The sequence below is a fragment of the Octopus sinensis genome, linkage group LG17, assembly GCF_006345805.1.
Source record: "Octopus sinensis linkage group LG17, ASM634580v1, whole genome shotgun sequence".
Lineage (NCBI taxonomy): Eukaryota > Metazoa > Mollusca > Cephalopoda > Octopoda > Octopodidae > Octopus > Octopus sinensis.
The window spans coordinates 40,347,562-40,372,336 of NC_043013.1; the positions used below are offsets into that span (position 1 = coordinate 40,347,562).

Below are 24,775 nucleotides of genomic sequence, written 5' to 3' on the forward strand. Positions count from 1 at the left end.
TTTAAGAATAATTATATAGATATTTATATCAATAGATAAAACTTACACAGAGTACAAACAGCAGAGAAAGGTAAGGTGTTATGGGTCCAACAGCTGTTTCTAGAGCCATAGATATATAAATAGATATATAAAGTCTTGTTTTCTCTCTGCATGTATGCATATATACGTATTTTGTATATCAAACCCAAGCTGTTATTATTTAATATAATGTGGGTAGATGTAGTTCACAACAACATGCAGCCAGTAATGAAGCAAATAAACATTGGGTGAATCAATTTATCTTAGATATCATAAGTTAGTTTATATGCATAATTGTCTCCATATTTGCTCACCTTGATTCCTCTTTATAGCCACTCTTTACCTTGCTAAGTATCCAAGTATATATGTATGTGTGTGTATATATATATATATATATATATATATGTGTGTGTGTGTGTGTGTGTGTGTGTGTGTGTGTGTGTGTGGTGTGTGTGTGTGTGTGTATGTGTGTGTGTGTGTGTGTGGCTTGCTCACTTAGCCAGCGGGGTGGCATCATTCGAAGGCTAAAACAATGCGAACGCATTGTGACCAGCAATGTATAACAACATCTGATGGTCTGGTCGGTCACGTGATCACGTGATATATATATGCATGTATGTATGTATGTATGTATGTATGTATGTATGTATGTGTGTATATGTTTTCATGAAAAGACCTAACCATGAATGGTAGGGAGAATGTTAGAGGGAAGATGTCGGAGCCCATTTCAATACAAAATGGAGTGAAACAGGGGGATATTCTGGCACCGACCCTATTTTCCATATATTTCGTGATGGTGTTCTGTATTGCATTCAGAAACTGTAGATATGGTGTTTACGTCCATTATCGAACCTCTAGCAGCATATTTAATATCAGGCCCCTTGCTGCAAAAACAAAGACATTTACCTCTATCATAAGAGACCTTTTGTATGCTGATGATTGTGAGCTAGTAGCACACACAGAGATTGATATGCAACACATTTTGAATGCATTTTCTGATGCTTGCACTGCCTTAGGATTGACAGTCAATCTCAAGAAAACTGTTGTCAGGCATCAATACAATGTAATACATGTAATCAATACATTGTAAATACAATGAATAAACAACAAACATTACTGAACATGACAAGCATTTGAAGAAGTCCTGAGGGTACAGGTCCTGAAATGGTATGATCATAGCAACCAAGATGAAAGCATTTATTCAATTGAATTAGTGTTTATAATACCTTCAAATTCTTGACACCTAAGTCTATAACACTAGCCACTTAACTCACATTCTACACAGTTGTATACCCTTAGAATAATACTACCTTCATAGCACAAACACCATGGAGTCACTGGCCAAGACTAAATAATATCACATCAATTACAGAGTATATAGAAAAACAAAAACCACCCTACAAAATAATAGAATTCATATTGTACATTCACTACATAATCAAAGAAACACTAAACTAATTTAGAAATAACAAACCAAATTCCACAATAAGGTAAAACTGATGTAGTATAGAATCAAAATTCTATATTCCCAAAGGACAATGCTGTACATCTCTCATAAATACAGAAGTTCACATAGCAATATTGTAGAAATTTGCATAAAACTTGAAAACATGATAAATAATAATGGTAATAATTATAACTGTAAAAAAAAAAGTTTTCCTCAGGAAATTGAATAATTGATTGTCTTACCTTTCATTGGTGATACAGTAGTTGCTAAAATTGTGGATATATTCAGCATTGTTGTTGTTATTGTTGGAGGAATTATTGAAGTAACTGGTTTAGTTCTCCGGGATATTATTATCATAGAAGTATTTGTACTTGATGAACTGCTTGGAGAAGGCAAAACAGTCTTTCCAGTTGAATGAGTTTTTATTGGTGTTGACAGATGTTGCTGGATACTTCTTGAAATCACCAGCATTGTACTACTTGCATTTGGTTTTGTTTGGAGAGGGCTACTAGGAGTGCTATATATTTTCTCATCAAAGTCTGTTGCATTGAGTATCTTTGTGACAGGTAATCGTTTGTTGGCTTTTGCACTGGTGCGAGCTGTTATCATCGTGTAAGACTTATCTTTTGTTCTTGTTGTATTAGTTACAAGAATACCATGAGTAGGCTGTTTAGTAATATAAAGTTCAGATTCATTAGTAATTTTCATAGAAGTTGAAGGATGAAATGTTTTCAGGACAGTCAGTGTTGAACTTTGATTGGAGGTATTTGTAGTTGACATCGGAGAAAAATCTGGTTGTTTAACTTTCCTAGTTATGACAGTTAATATTGTTGGTTTTGTTCTTTCAAGAGAGGTTGGTGAATATGAAAAATTTTGGGCAATTGATTTAGAGTGAGTTGGCAAAGTTGAATTGGTTTCTTCAGAAATATATGTTTCATTATTTGTAACAAAATGTGAAGTAGAAAGGAGAGATGAAGTTGAAGATTCTGACATATTGGTTGCATTAGGAGGAGACAGAGTAGAGAAATTATGAAATTTAGAAATCAATGATCTCAGTGTAGAAATAGAAGACGTCTGTAAAGAAGAGACAAATGGAGAAGAGGTTGTAGTAGACAGTGAATCAGGAAATTTTGTCTTTGTAGATAAGAAAGTTGGATGCACAAAGCTACTGCCATTAAAAATAGAAATACCTTCACTAAGCGTTGAATGCAATAATGATGCTAAATTTGTAGTAGATGAAAGGCGTGTTGTGTTCAAAGTGAAAATGTCTTCAGGTAAACTAGATGCACTTGTTGATGCAGAAGTTCTTTCTTCAGGTGTAACTCCTCCCTGAGTCGAAGGCTGAGTAAGGATATCACCATATAAAGTTGTGCTTTCTGGAGTGGATGTATCAATGTGTGTTGTTTGGGGAAGTTGAGAAGTAGATTTATCAGTTTCTGTTGGAATTTGACTCTTTGAAGTAATCTGTATCGTTGTGTCTGTGATAGGTTCTGTAAACAATTCTGGTGTGCTGGCTGGTGTAGCAATTTCAAGAGTCTTTTCAGTTGACACCTCAGATATATATTCAGTGCTAGTTGGATCAGTTAGTGGTTTTTCAGTGGTAGACATGTGTACTGTTGGTGATGAGGGAATTGTCGTTTGAGATAGTGTTAGAATTTTGCTAGCAGCAGGTGTGATTGGAATAGATGTTTCTCCATCTTTGGCTTGAGTAAAGAGAGTTGATTGTTCCGTAGTTGTAGTGAGTTTTGTTGTGCTTTCAACAGTAGATGTGTGAATCTGTGTTGTTTGAGAAAGTTGGGAAGCAGATGCCTCAGTTTCTATCTGAATTTGACTTGTAGAAGTAATCTGTGTTGTTGAGTCTGTCAGAGGTGTTGTAAACAATGCTGTTGTAGTTGCTCGTGTAGTAATTTCCTGAGTCTTTTCCGTTGAAGCCTTAGTTGTATATTGAGTGCTAGTTTCATCAGTTATTGGTTTTTCACTGGTAGTAGTGCTTTCTGTTGTCGCTGAAGGAATTGTTGTTTGTGGTGCTGTATGCAGCGTTGTAGCAACGAGCGTTGTTGGTACATCTTTGGCTCGAGTAGATAGAGATGGTTGTTCTGTAGTTGAGGTGAGAGGTGGTGTAGTCTCTGTTGTTAGGATATCTGTGAATTGTGTTATGCTTTCAACAGTTGGTGTGTGAATGTGTGTTGTTTGAGGAATTTGAGAAGTAGACTCCTTTGTTTCTGGAGGAATTTGACTCGTCGAAGTAATCAGGGTTGTTGTGGATGTTATATTTTGCGTAAGGAATTCTGGTGTGGTTTCTGTTGTAGTAATTTCTGGCAACTTTGTAGTTGACGCCTCAGTTGTATATTGAGTGGTAGTTTCATCAGTTATTGGTTTTTCACTGGTAGTAGTGCTTTCTGTTGTTGCTGAAGGAATTGTTGTTTGTGGTGCTGTATGCAGCGTTGTAGCAACGAGCGTTGTTGTTACATCTTTGGCTCGAGTAGATAGAGATGGTTGTTCTGTAGTTGAGGTGAGAGGTGGTGTAGTCTCTGTTGTTAGAATATCTGTGAATTGTGTTGTGCTTTCAAAAGTTGGTGTGTGAATGTGTGTTGTTTGAGGAATTTGAGAAGTAGACTCCTTTGTTTCCGGAGGAATTTGACTCGTCGAAGTAATCTGGGTTGTTGTGGATGTTATATTTTGCGTAAGGAATCCTGGTGTGGTTTCTGTTGTAGTAATTTCTGGCAACTTTGTAGTTGACGCCTCAGTTGTATGTTGAGTGGTAGTTTGATCAGTTATTAGTTTTTCACTGGTAGTACTATGTTCTGTTGTTACTGAAGGAATTGTTGTTTGTGGTGCTGTATGCAGTGTTGTAGCAACGAGCGTTGTTGATACATCTTTGGCTCGAGTAGACAGAGATGGTTGTTCTGTAGTTGAGATGAGAGGTGGTATAGTCTCTGTTGTTTGAATATCTGTGAATTGTGTTGTGCTTTCAACAGTTGGTGTGTGAATGTGTGTTGTTTGAGGAATTTGAGAAGTAGATTCCTTCATTTCCGGAGGAATTTGACTCGTCGAAGTAATCTGGGTTATTGTGGATGTTATATTTTGCGTAAAGAATTCTGGTGTGGTTTCAGTTGTAGTAATTTCTGGCAACTTTGTACTTGACGCCCAGTTGTATATTGAGTGCTAGTTTGATCAGTTATTGGTTTTTCACTGGTAGTAGTGCTTTCTGTTGTTGCTGAAGGAATTGTTGTTTGTGGTGCTGTATGCAGCGTTGTAGCAACGAGCGTTGTTGGTACATCTTTGGCACGAGTAGATAGAGATGGTTGTTCTGTAGTTGAGGTGAGAGGTGGTGTAGTCTCTGTTGTAAGAATATCTGTGAATTGTGTTGTGCTTTCAACAGTTGGCGTGTGAATGTGTGTTGTTTGAGGAATTTGAGAAGTAGACTCCTTTGTTTCCGGAGGAATTTGACTCGTCGAAGTAATCAGGGTTGTTGTGGATGTTATATTTTGCATAAGGAATTCTGGTGTGGTTTCTGTTGTAGTAATTTCTGGCAACTTTGTAGTTGATGCCTCAGTTGTATATTGAGTGGTTGTTTGATCAGTTATTGGTTTTTCACTGGTAGTAGTGTGTTCTGTTGTTGCTGAAGGAATTGTTGTTTGTGGTGCTGTATGCAGTTTTGTAGCAACGAGCGTTGTTGGTACGTCTTTGGCTCGAGTAGACAGAGATGGTTGTTCTGTAGTTGAGGTGAGAGGTGGTGTAGTCTCTGTTGTTAGAATATCTGTGAATTGTGTTGTGCTTTCAACAGTTGGCGTGTGAATGTGTGTTGTTTGAGGAATTTGAGAAGTAGATTCCTTTGTTTCCGGAGGAATTTGACTCGTCGAAGTAATCAGGGTTGTTGTGGATGTTATATTTTGCATAAGGAATTCTGGTGTGGTTTCTGTTGTAGTAATTACTGGCACCTTTGTAGTTGACGCCTCAGTTGTATATTGAGTGGTAGTTTCATCAGTTATTGGTTTTTCACTGGTAGTAGTGTGTTCTGTTGTTGCTGAAGGAATTGTTTGTGGTGCTGTATACAGCGTTGTAGCAACGAGCGTAGTTGGTACATCTTGGGCTCGAGTAGATAGAGATGGTTGTTCTGTAGTTGAGGTGAGAGGTGGTGTAGTCTCTGTTGTTAGAATATCTGTGAATTGTGTTGTGCTTTCAACAGTTGGTGTGTGAATGTGTGTTGTTTGAGGAATTTGAGAAGTAGACTCCTTTGTTTCCGGAGGAATTTGACTCGTCGAAGTAATCAGGGTTGTTGTGGATGTTATATTTTGTGTAAGGAATTCTGGTGTGGTTTCTGTTGTAGTAATTTCTGGCAACTTTGTAGTTGACGCCTCAGTTGTATATTGAGTGGTAGTTTGATCAGTTATTAGTTTTTCACTGGTAGTAGTGTGTTCTGTTGTTGCTGAAGAATTGTTGTTTGTGGTGCTGTATGCAGTGTTGTAGCAACGTGCGTTGTTGGTACATTCTTTTGCTCGAGTAGACAGAGATGGTTGTTCTGTAGTTGAGGTGAGAGGTGGTGTAGTCTCCGTTGTTAGAATATCTGTGAATTTTTTGTGCTTCCAAAGTTGGTTTGTGAATGTGTGTTGTTTGAGGAATTTGAGAGGAAGACTCCTTTGTTTCCGGAGGAATTTGACTCGTCGAAGTAATCAGGGTTGTTGTGGATGTTATATTTTGTGTAAGGAATTCTGGTGTGGTTTCTGTTGTAATTTCTGGCAACTTTGTAGTTGACGCCTCAGTTGTATATTGAGTGGTAATTTGATCAGTTATTAGCTTTTCACTGGTAGTAGTGTGTTGTTGTTGCTGAAGGAATCGTTGTTTGTGGTGCTGTATGCAGTGTTGCAGCAACGAGCGTTGTTGGTACATCTTTGGCTCGAGTAGACAGAGATGGTTGTTTGTTCTGTAGTTGATAGTGGTGTAGTCTCTGTCGTTAGAATATCTGTGTGAATTGTGTTGTGCTTTCAACAGTTGGTGTGTGAATGTGTGTGTTTGAGGAATTTGAGAAGTAGATTTCTTTGTTTCCGGAGGAATTTGACTCGTCGAAGTAATCTGGGTCGTTGTGGATGTTATATTTTGCGTAAGGAATTCTGGTGAGGTTGCCGTTGTAGTAATTTCTGGTTTCTTTGTAGTTGACGCCTCGGTTGTATATTGAGTGGTAGTTTGATCAGTTATTGGTTTTTCACTGGTAGTAGTGTGTTCTGTTGTTGCTGAAGGAATTGTTGTTTGTGGTGCTGTATGCAGTTTTGTAGCAACGAGCGTTGTTGGTACGTCTTTGGCTCGAGTAGACAGAGATGGTTGTTCTGTAGTTGAGGTGAGAGGTGGTGTAGTCTCTGTTGTTAGAATATCTGTGAATTGTGTTGTGCTTTCAACAGTTGGTGTGTGAATGTGTGTTGTTTGAGGAATTTGAGAAGTAGATTTCTTGTTTCCGGAGGAATTTGACTCGTCGAAGTAATCTGGTCGTTGTGGATGTTATATTTTGCGTAAGGAATTCTGGTGTGGTTGCCTGTTGTAGTAATTTCTGGTTCTTTGTAGTTGACGCCTCGTTGTATATTGAGTGGTAGTTTGATCAGTTATTGGTTTTTCACTGGTAGTAGTGTGTTCTGTTGTTGCTGAAGGAATTGTTGTTTGTGGTGCTGTATGCAGTTTTGTAGCAACGAGCGTTGTTGGTACGTCTTTGGCTCGAGTAGACAGAGATGGTTGTTCTGTAGTTGAGGTGAGAGGTGGTGTAGTCTCTGTTGTTAGAATATCTGTGAATTCTGTTGTGCTTTCAACAGTTGGCGTGTGAATGTGTGTTGTTTGAGGAATTTGAGAAGTAGATTCCTTTGTTTCCGGAGGAATTTGACTCGTCGAAGTAATCAGGGTTGTTGTGGATGTTATATTTTGCATAAGGAATTCTGGTGTGGTTTCTGTTGTAGTAATTACTGGCACCTTTGTAGTTGACGCCTCAGTTGTATATTGAGTGGTAGTTTCATCAGTTATTGGTTTTTCACTGGTAGTAGTGTGTTCTGTTGTTGCTGAAGGAATTGTTTGTGGTGCTGTATACAGTGTTGTAGCAACGAGCGTTGTTGGTAAATCTTGGGCTCGAGTAGATAGAGATGGTTGTTCTGTAGTTGAGGTGAGAGGTGGTGTAGTCTCTGTTGTTAGAATATCTGTGAATTGTGTTGTGCTTTCAACAGTTGGTGTGTGAATGTGTGTTGTTTGAGGAATTTGAGAAGTAGACTCCTTTGTTTCCGGAGGAATTTGACTCGTCGAAGTAATCTTGGTTGTTGTGGATGTTATATTTTGTGTAAGGAATTCTGGTGTGGTTTCTGTTGTAGTAATTTCTGGCAACTTTGTAGTTGACGCCTCAGTTGTATATTGAGTGGTAGTTTGATCAGTTATTAGTTTTTGACTGGTAGTAGTGTGTTCTGTTGTTGCTGAAGGAATTGTTGTTTGTGGTGCTGTATGCAGTGTTGTAGCAACGTGCGTTGTTGGTACATCTTTTGCTCGAGTAGACAGAGATGGTTGTTCTGTAGTTGAGGTGAGAGGTGGTGTAGTCTCCGTTGTTAGAATATCTGTGAATTTTGTTGTGCTTCCAAAAGTTGGTTTGTGAATGTGTGTTGTTTGAGGAATTTGAGAGGAAGACTCCTTTGTTTCCGGAGGAATTTGACTCGTCGAAGTAATCAGGGTTGTTGTGGATGTTATATTTTGTGTAAGGAATTCTGGTGTGGTTTCTGTTGTAGTAATTTCTGGCAACTTTGTAGTTGACGCCTCAGTTGTATATTGAGTGGTAATTTGATCAGTTATTAGCTTTTCACTGGTAGTAGTGTGTTCTGTTGTTGCTGAAGGAATCGTTGTTTGTGGTGCTGTATGCAGTGTTGCAGCAACGAGCGTTGTTGGTACATCTTTGGCTCGAGTAGACAGAGATGGTTGTTCTGTAGTTGATAGTGGTGTAGTCTCTGTCGTTAGAATATCCGTGAATTGTGTTGTGCTTTCAACAGTTGGTGTGTGAATGTGTGTTGTTTGAGGAATTTGAGAAGTAGATTTCTTTGTTTCCGGAGGAATTTGACTCGTCGAAGTAATCTGGGTCGTTGTGGATGTTATATTTTGCGTAAGGAATTCTGGTGAGGTTGCCGTTGTAGTAATTTCTGGTTTCTTTGTAGTTGACGCCTCGGTTGTATATTGAGTGGTAGTTTGATCAGTTATTAGTTTTTCACTGGTAGTAGTGTGTTCTGTTGTTGCTGAAGGAATTGTTGTTTGTAGTGCTGTATGCACTGTTGTAGCAATAGAAATAGAAGACGTCTGTAAAGAAGAGACAAATGGAGAAGAGGTTGTAGTAGACAGTGAATCAGGAAATTTTGTCTTTGTAGATAAGAAAGTTGGATGCACAAAGCTACTGCCATTAAAAATAGAAATACCTTCACTAAGCGTTGAATGCAATAATGATGCTAAATTTGTAGTAGATGAAAGGCGTGTTGTGTTCAAAGAAAATGTCTTCAGGTAAACTAGATGCACTTGTTGATGCAGAAGTTCTTTCTTCAGGTGTAACTCCTCCCTGAGTCGAAGGCTGAGTAAGGATATCACCATATAAAGTTGTGCTTTCTGGAGTGGATGTATCAATGTGTGTTGTTTGGGAAGTTGAGAAGTAGATTTATCAGTTTCTGTTGGAATTTGACTCTTTGAAGTAATCTGTATCGTTGTGTCTGTGATAGGTTCTGTAAACAATTCTGGTGTGCTGGCTGGTGTAGCAATTTCAAGAGTCTTTTCAGTTGACACCTCAGATATATATTCAGTGCTAGTTGGATCAGTTAGTGGTTTTTCAGTGGTAGACATGTGTACTGTTGGTGATGAGGGAATTGTCGTTTGAGATAGTGTTAGAATTTTGCTAGCAGCAGGTGTGATTGGAATAGATGTTTCTCCATCTTTGGCTTGAGTAAAGAGAGTTGATTGTTCCGTAGTTGTAGTGAGTTTTGTGTGTGCTTTCAACAGTAGATGTGTGAATCTGTGTTGTTTGAGAAAGTTGGGAAGCAGATGCCTCAGTTTCTATCTGAATTTGACTTGTAGAAGTAATCTGTGTTGTTGAGTCTGTCAGAGGTGTTGTAAACAATGCTGTTGTAGTTGCTCGTGTAGTAATTTCCTGAGTCTTTTCCGTTGAAGCCTTAGTTGTATATTGTGTGGTAGTTTGATCAGTTATTTGTTTTTCACTGGTAGTAGTGCTTTCTGTTGTTGCTGAAGGAATTGTTGTTTGTGGTGCTGTATGCAGCGATGTAAGCGTTGTTGGTACATCTTTGGCTCGAGTAGATAGAGATGATTGTTCTGTAGTTGAGGTGAGAGGTGGTGTAGTCTCTGTTGTTAGGATATCTGTGAATTGTGTTATGCTTTCAACAGTTGGTGTGTGAATGTGTGTTGTTTGAGGAATTTGAGAAGTAGACTCCTCTTTTTCCGGAGGAATTTGACTCGTCGAAGTAATCTGGGTTTTTTTGGATGTTATATTTTGCGTAAGGAATTCTGGTGTGGTTTCTGTTGTAGTAATTTCTGGCACCTTTGTAGTTGACGCCTGAGTTGTATATTGAGTGGTAGTTTGATCAGTTATTAGCTTTTCCCTGGTAGTAGTATGTTCTGTTGTTGCTGATTCAATTGTTGTTTGTGGTGCTGTGTGCAGTGTTGTAGCAACGGGCGTTGTTGGTACATCTTTGGCTCGAGTAGACAAAGATGGTTGTTTTGTAGTTGAGGTGAGAGGTGGTGCAGTCTCTGTTGTTAGAATATCTGTGAATTGTGTTATGCTTTCAACAGTTGGTGTGTGAACGTGTGTTGTTTCAGGAATTTGAGAAGTAGATTCCTTTGTTTCCGGAGGAATTTGACTCGTCGAAGTAATCAGGGTTGTTGTGGATGTTATATTTTGCGTAAGGAATTCTGGTGTGGTTTCTGTTGTAGTATTTTGTGGCATCTTTGTTGTTGACGCCTCAGTTGTATATTGAGTGGTAGTTTGATCAGTTATTAGCTTTTCCCTGGTAGTAGTATGTTCTGTTGTTGCTGATTGAATTGTTGTTTGTGGTGCTGTATGCAGTTTTGTAGCAACGAGCGTTGTTGGGACATCTGTGACTCGAGTAGACAGAGATGGTTGTTCTGTAGCTGAGATGAGAGCTGGTGTAGTCTCTGTTGTTAGAATATGTGTGAATTGTGTTGTGCTTTCAACAGTTGGTGTGTGAATGTGTGTTGTTTGAGGAATTTGGGGAGTAGATTTCTTTGTTTCCGGAGGAATTTGACTCGTCGAAGTAATCTGGGTTGTTGTGGATGTTATATTTTGCGTAAGGAAGTCTGGTGTGGTTTCTGTTGTAGTAATTTCTGGCAACTGTGTAGTTGACGCCTTAGTTGTATATGAGTTGTAGTTTGATCAGTGATTAGTTTTTCACTGGTAGTAGTGTGTTCTGTTGTTGCTGAAGGAATTGTTGTTTGTGGTGCTGTATACAGTGTTGTAGCAACGATCGTTGTTGGTTCATCTTTGGCTCGAATAGACAGAGATGGTTGTTCTGTAGTTGAGGTGAGAGGTGGTGTAGTCTCTGTTGTTACAATATCTGTGACTTCTGTTGTGCTTTCAGAAGTTGGTGTGTGAATGTGTGTTGTTTGAGGAATTTGAGAAGTAGATGTCTTTGTTTCCGAAGGAATTTGACTCGTCGATGTAATCTGGGTCGTTGTGGATGTTACATTTTGCGTAAGCAATTCTGGTGTGGTTTCTGTTGTAGTAATTTCTGGCAACTTTGTAGTTGACGCCTCAGTTGTATATTGAGTGGTAGTTTGATCAGTTATTAGTTTTTCACCGGTAGTAGTGTGTTCTGTTGTTGCTGAAGGAATTGATGTTTGTGGTGCTGTATGCACTGTTGTTGGAACGAGCGTTGTTGGTACATCTTTGGCTCGAGTAGACAGAGATGGTTGTTCTGTAGTTGAGGTGAGAGGTGGTGTAGTCTCTGTTGTTTGAATATCTGTGAATTGTGTTGTGCTTTCAGTCGTTGGTGTATGAATGTGTGTTGTTTTAGGAATTTGAGAAGTAGACTTCTTTGTTTCCGGAGGAATTTGACTCGTCGAAGTAATCTTGGTTGTTGTGGATGTTATATTTTGCGTAAGGAATTCTGGTGTGGTTTCTGTTGTTGTAATTTCTGGCAACTTTGTAGTTGACGCCTTAGTTGTATATTGTGTGGTAGTTTGATCAGTTATTAGTCTTTCACTGGTAGTAGTGTGTTCTGTTGTTGCTGAAGGAATTGTTGTTTGTGGTGCTGTATGCAGTGTTGTAGCAACGAGCGTTGTTGGTACATCTTTGGCTCGAGTAGACAGAGATGGTTGTTCTGTAGTTGAGGTGAGAGGTGGTGTAGTCTCTGTTGTAAGAATATCTGCGAATTTTGTTGTGCTTTCAGTCGTTGGTGTGTGAATGTGTGTTGTTTGAGGAATTTGAGAAGTAGATTTCTTTGTCTCCGGAGAAATTTGACTCGTCGAAGTAATCAGGGTTGTTGTGGATGTTATATTTTGCGTAAGGAATTTTGGTGTTGCTTCTGTTGTAGTAATTTCTGGCATCTTTGTAGTTGATTCCACAGTTGTATATTGAGTGGTAGTTTGATCAGTTATTAGCTTTTCACTGGTAGTAGTGTGTTCTGTTGTTGCTGAAGGAATTGTTGTTTGTGGTGCTGTATGCACTGTTGTTGGAACGAGCGTTGTTGGTACATCTTTGGCTCGAGTAGACAGAGATGGTTGTTCTGTAGTTGAGGTGAGAGGTGGTGTAGTCTCTGTTGTTAGAATATCTGTGAATTGTGTTGTGCTTTCAACAGTTGGTGTATGAATGTGTGTTGTTTTAGGAATTTGAGAAGTAGACTTCTTTGTTTCCGGAGGAATTTGACTCGTCGAAGTAATCTTGGTTGTTGTGGATGTTATATTTTGCGTAAGGATTTCTGGTGTGGTTGCTGTTGTTATAATTTCTGGCAACTTTGTAGTTGACGCCTCAGGTGTATATTGTGTGGTAGTTTGATCAGTTATTAATTTTTCACTGGTAGTAGTGTGTTCTGTTGTTGCTGAAGGAATTGCTGTTTGTGGTGCTGTCTGCAGTTTTGTAGCAACGAGCGTTGTTGGGACACCTTTGACTCGAGTAGACAGAGATGGTTTTTCTGTAGTTGAGGTGAGAGGTGGTGTAGTCTCTGTTGTAAGAATATCTGTGAATTGTGTTGTGCTTTCAGTCGTTGGTGTGTGAATGTGTGTTGTTTGAGGAATTTGAGAAGTAGATTCCTTTGTTTCCGGAGAAATTTGACTCGTCGAAGTAATCATGGTTGTTGTGGATGTTATATTTTGCGTAAGGAATTTTGCTGTTGTTTCTGTTGTAGTAATTTCTGGCATCTTTGTAGTTGATTCCTCAGTTGTATATTGAGTGGTAGTTTGATCAGTTATTAGCTTTTCACTGGTAGTAGTGTGTTTTGTTGTTGCTGAAGGAATTGTTGTTTGTGGTGCTGTATGCAGTGTTGTAGCAAAGATCGTTGTTGGTTCATCTTTGGCTCGAGCAGACAGAGATGGTTGTTCTGTAGTTGAGGTGAGAGGTGGTGTAGTCTCTGTTGTTAGAATATCTGTGAATTCTGTTGTGCTTTCAACAGTTGGTGTGTGAATGTGTGTTGTTTGAGAAATTTGAGAAGTAGATTTCTTTGTTTCAGGAGGAATTTTACTCGTCGAAGTAATCTGGGTCATTGTGGATGTTATATTTTGCGTAAGGAATTCTGGTGTGGTTTCAGTTGTAGTAATTTCTGGCAACTTTGTAGTTGACGCCTTAGTTGTATATTGAGTGGTAGTTTGATCAGTTATTAGTTTTTCACTGGTAGTAGTGTGTTTTGTTGTTGCTGAAGGAATTGTTGTTTGTGGTGCTGTATGCAGTGTTGTAGCAAAGATCGTTGTTGGTTCATCTTTGGCTCGAGCAGACAGAGATGGTTGTTCTGTAGTTGAGGTGAGAGGTGGTGTAGTCTCTGTTGTTTGAATATCTGTGAATTCTGTTGTGCTTTCAACAGTTGGTGTATAAATGTGTGTTGTTTTAGGAATTTGAGAAGTAGACTTCTTTGTTTCCGGAGGAATTTGACTCATCGAAGTAATCTTGGTTGTTGTGGATGTTATATTTTGCGTAAGGAATTCTGTTGTGGTTCCTGTAGTAATTTCTGGCAACTTTGTAGTTGACGCCTCAATGGTATATTGTGTGGTAGTTTGATCAGTTATTAGTTTTTCACTGGTAGTAGTGTGCTCTGTTGTTGCTGAAGGAATTGTTGTTTGTGGTGCTGTATGCGGGGTTGTAGCAACGAGCGTTGTTGGGAAATCTTTGACTCGAGTAGACAGAGATGGTTGTTCTGTAGCTGAGGTGAGAGGTGGTGTAGTCTCTGTTGTTACAATATCTGTGACCTCTGTTGTGCTTTCAGCAGTTGGTGTGTGAATGTGTGTTGTTTGAGGAATTTGAGAAGTAGATTTCTTTGTTTCCCGAGGAATTTGACTCGTCGATGTAATCTGGGTTGTTGTGGATGTTATATTTTGCGTAAGGAATTCTGGTGTGGTTTCTGTTGTTGTAATTTCTGGCAACTTTGTAGTTGACGCCTTAGTTGTATATTGAGTGGTAGTTTGATCAATTATTAGTTTTTCACTGGTAGTAGTGTGTTCTGTTGTTGCTGAAGGAATTGTTGTTTGTGGTGGTGTATGCACTGTTGTTGGAACGAGCGTTGTTGGTACATCTTTGGCTCGAGTAGACAGAGATGGTTGTTCTGTAGTTGAGGTGAGAGGTGGTGTAGTCTCTGTTGTTAGAATATCTGTGAATTGTGTTGTGCTTTCAACAGTTGGTGTGTGAATGTGTGTTGTTTGAGGAATTTTAGAAGTAGATTTCTTTGTTTCAGGAGGAATTTTACTCGTCGAAGTAATCTGGGTCATTGTGGATGTTATATTTTGCGTAAGGAATTCTGGTGTGGTTTCAGTTGTAGTAATTTCTGGCAACTTTGTAGTTGACGCCTTAGTTGTATATTGAGTTGTAGTTTGATCAGTAATTAGTTTTTCACTGGTAGTAGTGTGTTCTGTTGTTGCTGAAGGAATTGTTGTTTGTGGTGCTGTATACAGTGTTGTAGCAACGATCGTTGTTGGTTCATCTTTGGCTCGAGTAGACAGAGATGGTTGTTCTGTAGTTGAGGTGAGAGGTGGTGTAGTCTCTGTTGTTTGAATATCTGTGAATTCTGTTGTGCTTTCAACAGTTGGTGTATGAATGTGTGTTGTTTTAGGAATTTGAGAAGTAGACTTCTTTGTTTCCGGAGGAATTTGACTCGTCGAAGTAATCTTGGTTGTTGTGGATGTTATATTTTGTGTCAGGATTTCTGGTGTGGTTGCTGTTGTTATAATTTCTGGCAACTTTGTAGTTGACGCCTCAGGTGTATATTGGTGTGTAGTTTGATCAGTTTTAATTTTTTCACTGGTAGTAGTGTGTTCTGTTGTTGCTGAAGGAATTGTTGTTTGTGGTGCTGTCTGCAGTTTTGTAGCAACGAGCGTTGTTGGGACATCCTTTGACTCGAGTAGACAGAGATGGTTGTTTTGTAGTTGAGGTGAGAGGTGGTGTAGTCTCTGTTGTAAGAATATCTGTGAATTGTGTTGTGCTTTCAGTCGTTGGTGTGTGAATGTGTGTTGTTTGAGGAATTTGAGAAGTAGATTCCTTTGTTTCCGGAGAAATTTGACTCGTCGAAGTAATCATGGTTGTTGTGGATGTTATATTTTGCGTAAGGAATTCTTGGTGTTGTTTCTGTTGTAGTAATTTCTGGCATCTTTGTAGTTGATTCCTCAGTTGTATATTGAGTGGTAGTTTGATCAGTTATTAGCTTTTCACTGGTAGTAGTGTGTTCTGTTGTTGCTGAAGGAATTGTTGTTTGTGGTGCTGTATGCGGGTTGTAGCAACGAGCGTTGTTGGTACATCTTTGGCTCGAGTAGACAGAGATGGTTGTTTTGCAGTTGAGGTGAGAGGTGGTGTAGCCTCTTTTGTTAGAATATCTGTGACTTCTGTTTTGCTTTCAACAGTTGGTGTGTGAATGTGTGTTGTTTGAGGAATTTGAGAAGTAGATTTCTTTCTTTGTGTCCGGAGAATTGACTCGTCGAAGTAATCTGGGTTGTTGTGGATGTTATATTTTGCGTAAGGAATTCTGGTGTGGTTTCTGTTGTTGTAATTCCTGGCAACTTTGTAGTTGACGCCTCAGTTGTATATTGAGTGGTAGTTTGATCAGTTATTAGTTTTTCACTGGTAGTAGTGTGTTTTGTTGTTGCTGAAGGAATTGTTGTTTGTGGTGCTGTATGCAGTGTTGTAGCAAAGATCGTTGTTGGTTCATCTTTGGCTCGAGCAGACAGAGATGGTTGTTCTGTAGTTGAGGTGAGAGGTGGTGTAGTCTCTGTTGTTAGAATATCTGTGAATTCTGTTGTGCTTTCAACAGTTGGTGTGTGAATGTGTGTTGTTTTTGAGGAATTTGAGAAGTAGATTCCTTTGTTTCCGGAGAATTTGACTCGTCGAAGTAATCATGGTTGTTGTGGATGTTATATTTGCGTGAGGAATTCTGGTGTGGTTTCAGTTGTAGTAATTTCTGGCAACTTTGTAGTTGACGCCTCAGTTGTATATTGAGTGTTAGTTTCATCAGTATTGGTTTTTCACTGGTAGTAGTGTGTTCTGTTGTTGCTGAAGGAATTGTTGTTTGTGGTGCTGTATGCAGTTTTGTAGCAACGAGCGTTGTTGGGTCACCTTTGACTCGAGTAGACAGAGATGGTTGTTCTGTAGCTGAGGTGAGAGGTGGTGTGTCTCTGTTGTTGAATATCTGTGAATTGTGTTGTGCTTTCAACAGTTGGTGTGTGAATGTGTGTTGTTTGAGGAATTTGAGCAGTAGATTTCTCTGTTTCCGGAGGAATTTGACTCGTCGAAGTAATCTGGGTTGTTGTGGATGTTATATTTTGCGTAAGGAATTCTGGTGTGGTTTCTGTTGTTGTAATTTCTGGCAACTTTGTAGTTGACGTCTCAGTTGTATATTGAGTGGTAGTTTGATCAGTTATTAGTCTTTCACTGGTAGTAGTGTGTTCTGTTGTTGCTGAAGGAATTGTTGTTTGTGGTGCTGTATGCACTGTTGTAGCAACGAGCGTTGTTGGTACATCTTTGGCTCGAGTAGACAGAGATGGTTGTTCTGTAGTTGAGGTGAGAGGTGGTGTAGTTTCTGTTGTAAGAATATCTGTGAATTGTGTTGTGCTTTCAGTCGTTGGTGTGTGAATGTGTGTTGTTTGAGGAATTTGAGAAGTAGACTCCTTTGTTTCCGGAGAAATTTGACTCGTCGAAGTAATCAGGGTTGTTGTGGATGTTATATTTTGCGTAAGGAATTTTGGTATTGTTTCTGTTGTAGTAATTTCTGGCATCTTTGTAGTTGATTCCTCAGTTGTATATTGAGTGGTAGTTTGATCAGTTATTAGCTTTTCACTGGTAGTAGTGTGTTCTGTTGTTGCTGAAGGAATTGTTGCTTGTGGTGCTGTATGCAGTGTTGTAGCAACGAGCGTTGTTGGTACATCTTTGGCTCGAGTAGACAGAGATGGTTGTTTTGCAGTTGAGGTGAGAGGTGGTGTAGCCTCTTTTGTTAGAATATCTGTGACTTCTGTTGTGCTTTCAACAGTTGGTGTGTGAATGTGTGTTGTTTGAGGAATTTGAGAAGTAGATTTCTTTGTTTCCGGAGGAATTCGACTTGTCGAAGTAATCTGGGTTGTTGTGGATGTTATATTTTGCGTAAGGAATTCTGGTGTGGTTTCTGTTGTTGTAATTCCTGGCAACTTTGTAGTTGACGCCTCAGTTGTATATTGAGTGGTAGTTTGATCAGTTATTAGTCTTTCACTGGTAGTAGTGTGTTCTGTTGTTCCTGAAGGAATTGTTGTTTGTGGTGCTGTATGCACTGTTGTTGGAACGAGCGTTGTTGGTACATCTTTGGCTCGAGTAGACAGAGATGGTTGTTCTGTAGTTGAGGTGAGAGGTGGTGTAGTCTCTGTTGTTAGAATATCTGTGAATTGTGTTGTGCTTTCAACAGTTGGTGTGTGAATGTGTGTCGTTTGAGAAATTTGAGAAGTAGATTTCTTTGTTTCAGGAGGCATTTTACTCGCCGAAGTAATCTGGGTCATTGTGGATGTTATATTTTGCGTAAGGAATTCTGGTGTGGTTTCAGTTGTAGTAATTTCTGGCAACTTTGTAGTTGACGTCTTAGTTGTATATTGAGTGGTAGTTTGATCAGTTATTAATTTTTCACTGGTAGTAGTGTGTTCTGTTGTTGCTGAAGGAATTGTTGTTTGTGGTGCTGTCTGCAGTTTTGTCGCAACGAGCGTTGTTGGGTCACCTTTGACTCGAGTAGACAGAGATGGTTGTTCTGTAGCTGAGGTGAGAGGTGGTGTAGTCTCTGTTGTTCGAATATCTGTGAATTGTGTTGTGCTGTCAACAGTTGGTGTGTGAATGTGTGTTGTTTGAGGAATTTGAGCAGTAGATTTCTTTGTTTCCGGAGGAATTTGACTCGTCGAAGTAATCTGGGTTGTTGTGGATGTTATATTTTGCGTAAGCAATTCTGGTGTGGTTTCTGTTGTTGTAATTTCTGGCAACTTTGTAGTTGACGCCTTAGTTGTATATTGTGCGGTAGTTTGATCAGTTATTAGTCTTTCACTGGTAGTAGTGTGTTCTGTTGTTGCTGAAGGAATTGTTGTTTGTGGTGCTGTATGCACTGTTGTTGGAACGAGCGTTGTTGGTACATCTTTGGCTCGAGTAGACAGAGATGGTTGTTCTGTAGTTGAGGTGAGAGGTGGTGTAGTCTCTGTTGTAAGAATATCTGCGAATTTTGTTGTGCTTTCAGTCGTTGGTGTGTGAATGTGTGTTGTTTGAGGAATTTGAGAAGTAGATTCCTTTGTCTCCGGAGAAATTTGACTCGTCGAAGTAATCAGGGTTGTTGTGGATGTTATATTTTGCGTAAGGAATTTTGGTGTTGTTTCTGTTGTAATTTCTGGCATCTTTGTAGTTGATTCCACAGTTGTATATTGAGTGGTAGTTTGATCAGTTATTAGCTTTTCACTGGTAGTAGTGTGTTCTGTTGTTGCTGAAGGAATTGTTTTTTGTGGTGCTGTATGCGGGGTTGGAGCAACGAGCGTTGTTGGTATATCTTTGGCTCGAGTAGACAGAGATGGTTGTTTTGTAGTTGAGGTGAGAGGTGGCGTAGCCTCTTTTGTTAGAATATCTGTGACTTCTGTTGTGCTTTCAACAGTTGGTGTGTGAATGTGTGTTGTTTGAGGAATTTGAGAAGTAGATTTCTTTGTTTCCCGAGGAATTTGACTCGTCGATGTAATCTGGGTTGTTGTGGATGTTATATTTTGCGTAAGGAATTCTGGTGTGGTTTCTGTTGTTGTAATTTCTGGCAACTTTGTAGTTGACGCCTCAGTTGTATATTGAGTGGTAGTTTGATCAATTATTAGTTTTTCACTGGTAGTAGTGTGTTCTGTTGTTGCTGAAGGAATTGTTGTTTGTGGTGCTGTATGCACTGTTGTTGGAACGAGCGTTGTTGGTACATCTTTGGCTCGAGTAGACAGAGATGGTTGTTCTGTAGTTGAGGTGAGAGGTGGTGTAGTCTCTGTTGTTAGAATATCTGTGAATTGTGTTGTGCTTTCAACAGTTGGTGTATGAATGTGTGTTGTTTTAGGAATTTGAGAAGTAGATTCTTTGTTTCCGGAGGAATTTGACTCGTCGAAGTAATCTGGTTGTTGTGGATGTTATATTTTGCGTAAGGATTCTGGTGTGGTTGCTGTTGTTATAATTTCTGGCAACTTTGTAGTTGACGCCTCAGGTGTATATTGTGTGGTAGTTTGATCAGTTATTAATTTTTCACTGGTAGTAGTGTGTTCTGTTGTTGCTGAAGGAATTGTTGTTTGTGGTGCTTTCTGCAGTTTTGTAGCAACGAGCGTTGTTGGGACACCTTTGACTCGAGTAGACAGAGATGGTTGTTCTGTAGTTGAGGTGAGAGGTGGTGTAGTCTCTGTTGTAAGAATATCTGTGAATTGTGTTGTGCTTTCAGTCGTTGGTGTGTGAATGTGTGTTGTTTGAGGAATTTGAGAAGTAGATTCCTTTGTTTCCGGAGAAATTTGACTCGTCGAAGTAATCATGGTTGTTGTGGATGTTATATTTTGCGTAAGGAATTTTGGTGTTGTTTCTGTTGTAGTAATTTCTGGCATCTTTGTAGTTGATTCCTCAGTTGTATATTGAGTGGTAGTTTGATCAGTTATTAGCTTTTCACTGGTAGTAGTGTGTTCTGTTGTTGCTGAAGGAATTGTTTTTTGTGGTGCTGTATGCGGGGTTGTAGCAACGAGCGTTGTTGGTACATCTTTGGCTCGAGTAGACAGAGATGGTTGTTTTGCAGTTGAGGTGAGAGGTGGTGTAGCCTCTTTTGTTAGAATATCTGTGACTTCTGTTTTGCTTTCAACAGTTGGTGTGTGAATGTGTGTTGTTTGAGGAATTTGAGAAGTAGATTTCTTTGTGTCCGGAGGAATTCGACTTGTCGAAGTAATCTGGGTTGTTGTGGATGTTATATTTTGCGTAAGGAATTCTGGTGTGGTTTCTGTTGTTGTAATTCCTGGCAACTTTGTAGTTGACGCCTCAGTTGTATATTGAGTGGTAGTTTGATCAGTTATTAGTCTTTCACTGGTAGTAGTGTGTTTTGTTGTTGCTGAAGGAATTGTTGTTTGTGGTGCTGTATGCAGTGTTGTAGCAAAGATCGTTGTTGGTTCATCTTTGGCTCGAGCAGACAGAGATGGTTCTTCTGTAGTTGAGGTGAGAGGTGGTGTAGTCTCTGTTGTTAGAATATCTGTGAATTGTGTTGTGCTTTCAACAGTTGGTGTGTGAATGTGTGTTGTTTGAGAAATTTGAGAAGTAGATTTCTTTGTTTCAGGAGGCATTTTACTCGTCGAAGTAATCTGGGTCATTGTGGATGTTATATTTTGCGTAAGGAATTCTGGTGTGGTTTCTGTTGTAGTATTTCTGGCAACTTTGTAGTTGACGCCATAGTTGTATATTGAGTGGTAGTTTGATCAGTTATTAGTTTTTCACTGGTAGTAGTGTGTTTTGTTGTTGCTGAAGGAATTGTTGTTTGTGGTGCTGTATGCAGTGTTGTAGCAAAGATCGTTGTTGGTTCATCTTTGGCTCGAGCAGACAGAGATGGTTGTTCTGTAGTTGAGGTGAGAGGTGGTGTAGTCTCTGTTGTTTGAATATCTGTGAATTCTGTTGTGCTTTCAACGGTTGGTGTATAAATGTGTGTTGTTTTAGGAATTTGAGAAGTAGACTTCTTTGTTTCCGGAGGAATTTGACTCATCGAAGTAATCTTGGTTGTTGTGGATGTTATATTTTGCGTAAGGAATTCTGGTGTGGTTCCTGTAGTAATTTCTGGCAACTTTGTAGTTGACGCCTCAATTGTATATTGTGTGGTAGTTTGATCAGTTATTAGTTTTTCATTGGTAGTAGTGTGCTCTGTTGTTGCTGAAGGAATTGTTGTTTGTGGTGCTGTATGCGGGGTTGTAGCAACGAGCGTTGTTGGGAAATCTTTGACTCGAGTAGACAGAGATGGTTGTTCTGTAGCTGAGGTGAGAGGTGGTGTAGTCTCTGTTGTTACAATATCTGTGACTTCTGTTGTGCTTTCAGCAGTTGGTGTGTGAATGTGTGTTGTTTGAGGAATTTGAGAAGTAGATGTCTTTGTTTCCGAAGGAATTTGACTCGTCGATGTAATCTGGGTCGTTGTGGATGTTACATTTTGCGTAAGCAATTCTGGTGTGGTTTCTGTTGTAGTAATTTCTGGCAACTTTGTAGTTGACGCCTCAGTTGTATATTGAGTGGTAGTTTGATCAGTTATTAGTTTTTCACCGGTAGTAGTGTGTTCTGTTGTTGCTGAAGGAATTGATGTTTGTGGTGCTGTATGCACTGTTGTTGGAACGAGCGTTGTTGGTACATCTTTGGCTCGAGTAGACAGAGATGGTTGTTCTGTAGTTGAGGTGAGAGGTGGTGTAGTCTCTGTTGTTGAATATCTGTGAATTGTGTTGTGCTTTCAACAGTCGTTGTGTATGAATGTGTGTTGTTTTAGGAATTTGAGAAGTAGACTTCTTTGTTTCCGGAGGAATTTGACTCGTCGAAGTAATCTTGGTTGTTGTGGATGTTATATTTTGCGTAAGCAATTCTGGTGTGGTTTCTGTTGTTGTAATTTCTGGCAACTTTGTAGTTGACGCCTCAGTTGTATATTGTGTGGTAGTTTGATCAGTTATTTGTCTTTCACTGGTAGTAGTGTGTTCTGTTGTTGCTGAAGGAATTGTTGTTTGTGGTGCTGTATGCAGTGTTGTAGCAACGAGCGTTGTTGGTACATCTTTGGCTCGAGTAGACAGAGATGGTTGTTCTGTAGTTGAGGTGAGAGGTGGTGTAGTCTCTGTTGTAAGAATATCTGCGAATTTTGTTGTGCTTTCAGTCGTTGGTGTGTGAATGTGTGTTGTTTGAGGAATTTGAGAAGTAGATTCCTTTGTTTCCGGAGAAATTTGACTCGTCGAAGTAATCAGGGTTGTTGTGGATGTTATATTTTGCGTCAGGAATTTTGGTGTTGTTTCTGTTGTAGTAATTTCTGGTATCTTTGTAGTTGATTCCACAGTTGTATATTGAGTGGTAGTTTGATCAGTTATTAGCTTTTCACTGGTAGTAGTGTGTTCTGTTGTTGCTGAAGGAATTGTTGTTTGTGGTGCTGTATGCGGGGTTGTAGCAACGAGCGTTGTTGGTATATCTTTGGCTCGAGTAGACAGAGATGGTTGTTTTGTAGTTGAGGTGAGAGGTGGCGTAGCCTCTTTTGTTAGAATATCTGTGACTTCTGTTGTGCTTTCAACAGTTGGTGTGTGAATGTGTGTTGTTTGAGGAATTTGAGAAGTAGATTTCTTTGTTTCCCGAGGAATTTGACTCGTCGATGTAATCTGGGTTGTTGTGGATGTTATATTTTGCGTAAGGAATTCTGGTGTGGTTTCTGTTGTTGTAATTCCTGGCAACTTTGCAGTTGACGCCTCAGTTGTATATTGAGTGGTAGTTTGATCAGTTATTAGTTTTTCACTGGTAGTAGTGTGTTTTGTTGTTGCTGAAGGAATTGTTGTTTGTGGTGCTGTATGCAGTGTTGTAGCAAAGATCGTTGTTGGTTCATCTTTGGCTCGAGCAGACAGAGATGGTTGTTCTGTAGTTGAGGTGAGAGGTGGTGTAGTCTCTGTTGTTAGAATATCTGTGAATTCTGTTGTGCTTTCAACAGTTGGTGTGTGAATGTGTGTTGTTTGAGGAATTTGAGAAGTAGATTCCTTTGTTTCCGGAGAAATTTGACTCGTCGAAGTAATCATGGTTGTTGTGGATGTTATATTTTGCGTAAGGAATTCTGGTGTGGTTTCAGTTGTAGTAATTTCTGGCAACTTTGTAGTTGACGCCTCAGTTGTATATTGAGTGGTAGTTTCATCAGTTATTGGTTTTTCACTGGTAGTAGTGCTTTCTGTTGTTGCTGAAGGAATTGTTGTTTGTGGTGCTGTATGCAGTTTTGTAGCAACGAGCGTTGTTGGTACATCTTTGGCTCGAGTAGACAGAGATGGTTGTTCTGTAGTTGAGGTGAGAGGTGGTGTAGTCTCTGTTGTTTGAATATCTGTGAATTGTGTTTTGCTTTCAGTCGTTGGTGTATGAATGTGTGTTGTTTTAGGAATTTGAGAAGTAGACTTCTTTGTTTCCGGAGGAATTTGACTCGGCGAAGTAATCTTGGTTGTTGTGGATGTTATATTTTGCGTAAGGAATTCTGGTGTGGTTTCTGTTGTTGTAATTTCTGGCAACTTTGTAGTTGACGCCTCAGTTGTATATTGTGTGGTAGTTTGATCAGTTATTAATTTTTCACTGGTAGTAGTGTGTTCTGTTGTTGCTGAAGGAATTGTTGTTTGTGGTGCTGTCTGCAGTTTTGTAGCAACGAGCGTTGTTGGGTCACCTTTGACTCGAGTAGACAGAGATGGTTGTTCTGTAGCTGAGGTGAGAGGTGGTGTAGTCTCTGTTGTTCGAATATCTGTGAATTGTGTTGTGCTTTCAACAGTTGGTGTGTGAATGTGTGTTGTTTGAGGAATTTGAGCAGTAGATTTCTCTGTTTCCGGAGGAATTTGACTCGTCGAAGTAATCTGGGTTGTTGTGGATGTTATATTTTGCGTAAGGAATTCTGGTGTGGTTTCTGTTGTTGTAATTTCTGGCAACTTTGTAGTTGACGTCTCAGTTGTATATTGAGTGGTAGTTTGATCAGTTATTAGTCTTTCACTGGTAGTAGTGTGTTCTGTTGTTGCTGAAGGAATTGTTGTTTGTGGTGCTGTATGCACTGTTGTAGCAACGAGCGTTGTTGGTACATCTTTGGCTCGAGTAGACAGAGATGGCTGTTCTGTAGTTGAGGTGAGAGGTGGTGTAGTTTCTGTTGTAAGAATATCTGTGAATTGTGTTGTGCTTTCAGTCGTTGGTGTGTGAATGTGTGTTGTTTGAGGAATTTGAGAAGTAGACTCCTTTGTTTCCGGAGAAATTTGACTCGTCGAAGTAATAAGGGTTGTTGTGGATGTTATATTTTGCGTCAGGAATTTTGGTGTTGTTTCTGTTGTAGTAATTTCTGGCATCTTTGTAGTTGATTCCACAGTTGTATATTGAGTGGTAGTTTGATCAGTTATTAGCTTTTCACTGGTAGTAGTGTGTTCTGTTGTTGCTGAAGGAATTGTTGATTGTGGTGCTGTATACAGTGTTGTAGCAACGATCGTTGTTGGTTCATCTTTGGCTCGAGTAGACAGAGATGGTTGTTCTGTAGTTGAGGTGAGAGGTGGTGTAGTCTCTGTTGTTTGAATATCTGTGAATTCTGTTGTGCTTTCAACAGTTGGTGTATGAATGTGTGTTGTTTTAGGAATTTTAGAAGTAGACTTCTTTGTTTCAGGAGGAATTTTACCTCGTCGAAGTAATCTGTGTCATGTGTGGATGTTATATTTTGCGTAAGGAATTCTGGTGTGGTTTCAGTTGTAGTAATTTCTGGCAACTTTGTAGTTGACGCCTCAGTTGTATATTGAGTTGGTAGTTTGATCAGTAATTAGTTTTTTTCACTGGTAGTAGTGTGTTCTGTTGTTGCTGAAGGAATTGTTGTTTGTGGTGCTGTATGCAGTGTTGTAGCAACGAGCGTTGTTGGTTCATCTTTGGCTCGAGTAGACAGAGATGGTGTTCTGTAGTTGAGGTGA

General features: G+C 39.4%; 1 protein-coding gene across 1 annotated transcript in view; it reads right to left on the reverse strand.

Moving 5' to 3' along the window:
- The window catches only part of LOC115220731 (uncharacterized threonine-rich GPI-anchored glycoprotein PJ4664.02-like), a 30,141-nt gene extending 5,969 nt beyond the window's left edge, over positions 1-24,172 (reverse strand). The window contains exons 1-10 of the mRNA XM_029790877.2: positions 21,699-24,172; positions 20,487-21,559; positions 19,465-20,349; positions 16,233-19,245; positions 10,952-15,164; positions 9,527-10,835; positions 7,027-9,396; positions 6,127-6,942; positions 4,606-6,032; positions 1,708-4,525 (exon numbers count right to left, since the gene is read on the reverse strand). Of these exons, the coding sequence (XP_029646737.2) occupies positions 1,708-4,525; positions 4,606-6,032; positions 6,127-6,942; positions 7,027-9,396; positions 9,527-10,835; positions 10,952-15,164; positions 16,233-19,245; positions 19,465-20,349; positions 20,487-21,559; positions 21,699-24,172 (20,398 nt within the window). The remainder of the gene's footprint in view (positions 1-1,707; positions 4,526-4,605; positions 6,033-6,126; positions 6,943-7,026; positions 9,397-9,526; positions 10,836-10,951; positions 15,165-16,232; positions 19,246-19,464; positions 20,350-20,486; positions 21,560-21,698) is intronic.
- Positions 24,173-24,775: the final 603 nt, after the last annotated feature.